The sequence below is a fragment of the Arachis ipaensis genome, chromosome B09 (genome assembly GCF_000816755.2).
Source record: "Arachis ipaensis cultivar K30076 chromosome B09, Araip1.1, whole genome shotgun sequence".
Classification (NCBI taxonomy): Eukaryota; Viridiplantae; Streptophyta; class Magnoliopsida; order Fabales; family Fabaceae; genus Arachis; species Arachis ipaensis.
The window spans coordinates 50,814,542-50,819,422 of record NC_029793.2 but is presented as its reverse complement, the minus strand read 5'-3'; the positions used below and the strand labels follow the sequence as shown (position 1 = coordinate 50,819,422).

The following is a 4,881-nucleotide window of genomic DNA, read 5'->3' as shown; positions in this document are numbered from 1 at the left end:
CAAGACTGATTGAATTAGTAAATAGTTAATTGAGTTATTTTGCAGGGTTATTTCTTACAAAACAGCAAGATTTGCTTCAGTACAAATTCTTACAATAATGCAACAATGAACACATAGCAAACCACACTTCAGTATTGGAGTGCTAGTTCAGATGTATTTAGACTACAAATTTCCCCTGCATCCATGTGCAACAAAATATAAAGGTACAGCATGCCTTCGGATCCTCTAAACTTACCACACAGCGGTTAACATATAAAATCATTTATTTGCTTCTATCCTATATCAAAGCCCATATAACCATGTGGTCAAGAGTTCAATCCTCATCATTCGCATTGTTCAAAAGGTATAATTACGCTAAAGGTAGTTAAGAAATTGTAATCAAGTCCAAGCCCCCATATCATACAAAAATTTTCACTCATTTGCTATAAAAATTAAATGAATGGGCGTCATAGAACAACTGCTGAGTTATCTTCGTGTGATCTCAAGGTCACAGGTATAAAGTATAAACCATGAAATCAATCACTAAGCTTGCATCTATATTACATATTTTAGATGTAGCCTTCTTGTAGCTTGTCAAACAAAACATACTTTATACCAGCAGGTTGCTCCCTATAAAAATTAAGATGTTTCTAATCAAGTCCCCGTTAATATTTAAATTCTACTGATCAAATCCATGTGTTGCATGAATATTTTTCAATCAGATCTATTTTGTTTAAAAAATTCTGTAACCATGCGTCTAATATGGATGATAAATACCTGATTTCTCTGATCATAATCTTTTTAAACTAAATCATGTAATTGAAAGTTTTCATATAGTATAGGGCCTTAATTACAAAACTAAAGAAATCTGATTCAAAATTTAGTGACATTATAAGCATATCCATAGAAATTAAACCTCTTCAAAAAATGAACTAAGTTGATTTTCAACACAAGGTAAACACACTTATTAATTGTCTATGCTTCAAGACCAAATAGATCTTCTGTAGGGACCATATTATGATAGACAAATATCCATTTCCCTCTACAAAACAACCGAAACTTTTGAGAGAAATGGTTCATGATATCAACTTCTGTTTTTAAAATATTGCCTCTGCTGACAAGTGAGTATGAAACCCTACTGACTATAGCATTAAGTCATAGGCAGTGCACCCCAATTATAAGGCAATCCACTGTAATTATCACCATGAATAATGTAAAGCAACCAGCATGAGATAGTTTTTACATTTCTGTTATGTATACAATAATTCCTTGCTTCACATTTCCAACTATTGTTGATTTCTTTCTTTCAGGGGCAAAAGAAGACATATCATTAGAGCAATAAAAAGGGTGCAAAATAGCATACAAAATAACTCCTAAGAAGACAAATAAATCATCCAAAGCATGCTAATTAATTAAACAAAAATAATAGCTTCTTTTTTCTTATTGGTCGTGACAATAACAGCTTCTTAAGATAATAAGAAAAAACAAATAAAATACAATGAACTCACAAATTCTGTTTCGAAGTTATCATTGGTCAACATGGCTTGCTTCACAGACAAATCTACGATAGCTATCAACTGGGTGTACATGACATTATTAAACAATCCTTGAGCTTGAACATACAGCTCACCTGGTAAAAGTTCAAAGTTGAAGTAAGATGAGTTCCACTCGAATATCCTTATAAGTTATCATTGCTATGACATGGACAGAAACCTAAAGGGTGTGTGGAATCTTAACAAAAATGAAAATCAATGCATTACCAAGACCATGCAAAATCTCCTGCTTCACCTTATCAGGGGCAGAGCCACCATAATTGGATGGCTTTTTCAGAACAAGCTCATAAACATCAATCACTGAAATAAGGTAAGGCATTGGCATATGTCCCTGAATTTTGAACTTTAGTCAGTACTTCAATAAGTATATCCAACTAGTGCTGTTTTCTTGTACATGTTGCACATTGAAGACTGATTAAAAGTCAATAGAAATTGTGTCAAAGATAAAAGGCACTTAAGCGAGACTTGGTTCAGTTGTTTAGTCTTCATCTACAAATAGAATTCAGACCTTAAATCATACCACTATGCCTACCTTCAATGAATGGGAGGTAACAGTTGTCTGCAAACAATTTATTGCTGCAAGGGCTACCTCTTTACTTCCATTAACAATACTATTCTCAACAAATTGAAGCAATGATTCCCAGCCTACACAACCAAATTAAATCAAACTACTAGTATATTGAATCAAACAGAAACTACCAGATACATCAAAGGTAACAAACCCACCAGACCAGAAGTTACTTAAGGTTTTGAAAAAGGGAAAGAATAACCGTAATATACGTGCTATTCCACCAAGAACCAGCACGAGAGTTTCATCCCACTGCTTTTGAGCTGTGTTACGACTGCAAAGTTCACCATAACATAGAGATATGTCAAATGTCAAGTAATTTTTGGACGATAGAATAAGATTAAGTATGAACCTAGCCACCTACAAAAAACGTTTTGGGTGCCATTATCATAGATAGTATCTGTAAAAAAGGCACAAACAAGGGTGTTGGAGTCCGTGTGACGTACAGTTCTCGAGAGTTAGTCTAACTGTTCTCTACATGCTTCACTACTTGAAATATGTTCTTAGAGCATTATAACCTGTCTTTCATGTGCAACAAGATAAGGTATTATAGTATTATCCATTGAAAGCATTGCAAATTATTGTCTATTGAGTATTGAGCTGCCTTAGATGTCAATCATTGATCTCTATCCAAGTTCTTTGTTGAGTTTCTTAGATTGTGCTTTGTTTAGTTCAATTCGTTGCTAGCTGTTATTGCAACTCGCCCAAATTGTCCCTTTCGGAAGCAACATGAGGAGTTAAGATAGTAAATTGATCTCATTAAGCTTATGGAGGCTTCAGCTTAAGGAAGAGTGCTGATAAATATAGGGAAACTGGGAGAGGTGTTGGAGGAAAGTAGGTAGTATATCAAAACTGAAGCCTACAGATGCCAGTGTTTCGTTCATCACTGTTAAAATCCATGATTTTCTATGGAAATAATAGAGTAAATAGTAATTCGTCAAATGAGAGAGAGAATATATCACTCTTATATGATGTGTGTAGATTGTATGCTGATTTAGTTTTACATGAGAGAGGACTAACATATATAGAGAGGAGAGTAATAAAAGTAGAACACCGTAGAACACCTACTCAACTACTTTTCATAAATGCAGTATCTAAACTACTAACCAGTATTTAACATTAATCTCTCTCATCATATTTCAACACTCCCAGTCAAGCTTGAGCATATAAATAATATGCATCAAGCTTGGAACAAAAATAACCTATAAGAGATATTATTTGATATGGTGAGATATGAAAGGATAATCTCTCTAAGACTCCTCCTCATGCTACATCTAACCAAGCCTTAAGCTTGTTATAATAATACCCTTGAAAATAAACTGATAAAGATTAAACTGCTGACAAAAGAAGGGCCAGCTGAACTTCCAGAGACTTGCTAGGACCAGCAGGGACATCAGGAGATGCACCGGGGGCATCTAGGACTGTTGGGGACTTGCCGAGCCTAGCTGGGACTACCAGGAACTTGCCGAGGTTAGTAGCGAACCTGGGAAGGTGACTTGGCTCAGTAGTCATGGTCTTTCAAAGAGCCTATAAAGATGATATAACTAGCAAGACTAAGTGAAGGACAAATATCACCATTGGTATGATTCACAATGGGAGGTTTGAAGGAAAACACAACCCAATCACTCTATGCCAAGAGGAGAACAAGAGGCCAAAAGTAAGAATAGGGAGTTGCTAGAGAATGTTACACAGACAAAAGAGACGTCAAATACGCAAGAACTATCAGAAACAGGAGAATCAATAGTCATGGAACCCATCAGGGATAAAATCAAAGTTTGATGATGCTGTAGTAGACTAGTGGTTCGATCAAGGAGATATATACACACAACCCAAAAGAGCAAGAAGAGGTGAGCACTGAGGTAGTAGCAGCCGGAGGAGGCGGATGGGCAGTAGAAACAGCTGCAGATGAACAGTGCAGCAGTGCCAGGGGCAAAAAGTGAAATGCAAAAATGCAAAAAGGAAAAATGGTCCGATGAGAAAAAAAAAAACACGATGGTTCCAAAAAGAGGTCAGCGAGGCAAACACTGCAGTGTGATCAGTGGTTCCAAAAATGATGACCGACATGCCATGTGCGAGTGAAAGCAGCGGAGGCAACTGGAAGTTTGGGGGGAGAAAACAGCACATGGATGCGCGCGAAGCCTTGGACGGCAACAATGTTGGCTTGGCTGAGCAGCACTGGAGAAAATGAGTCTAATAGTGTGGTCATTGTTCGGATTGGACAACAGTGGACGGCAGTGGCAGTGACGAAACAGCTCTGAAGGAAGGTGTTTTTGGGCTGCTGGAAAAAGAACACAGCAGAGGATGTTCTAGCAACCAGAAAGAGACACGGTTGGCTAGAATTTTACAATAAAGAACATCCTTTAAATTAAAAAGGAGCAGATTGTGCTGATGATGATGGCAGAAACAACTCAAATAATTGTTTCTAGGTTTGAAAAAAATGGGAAACTGAAGTGATACCGGTTTCAACCAAGAACACCTCTCAACAGAGTGCTACAGCAAAAGAATTTCAGAGAGCTCAAGGAGGATATCATGGTGTTCAAATACATGATTTTATATGAAAGTAATAGAGTAAATAGTAAGCAAATGAGAGGAAGAATATATGACTCATATGTGATGTGTGTAGATTGTATGCTGATTTTTTGTTATATAAGAGAAGACTAACATATATAAAGAGGAGAGTAATAAATGTAGAGTACCTAGGCAACTACTACAAATAAATGCACTTTCTAAACAACTGACATTATCTAACATTAATATCTCGCATCATATTTCGACAATTAC

General features: G+C 36.4%; 1 protein-coding gene across 1 annotated transcript in view; it reads right to left on the bottom strand.

The window, feature by feature from the left end:
- The window catches only part of LOC107615452 (protein MON2 homolog), a gene marked incomplete in the record, with an annotated part of 37,769 nt that overhangs the window by 4,113 nt on the left and 28,775 nt on the right, over positions 1-4,881 (bottom strand). The window contains 4 exon segments of the mRNA XM_016317514.2: positions 1,488-1,609; positions 1,740-1,863; positions 2,065-2,177; positions 2,259-2,374. Coding sequence (XP_016173000.1) covers positions 1,488-1,609; positions 1,740-1,863; positions 2,065-2,177; positions 2,259-2,374 — 475 coding nt within the window.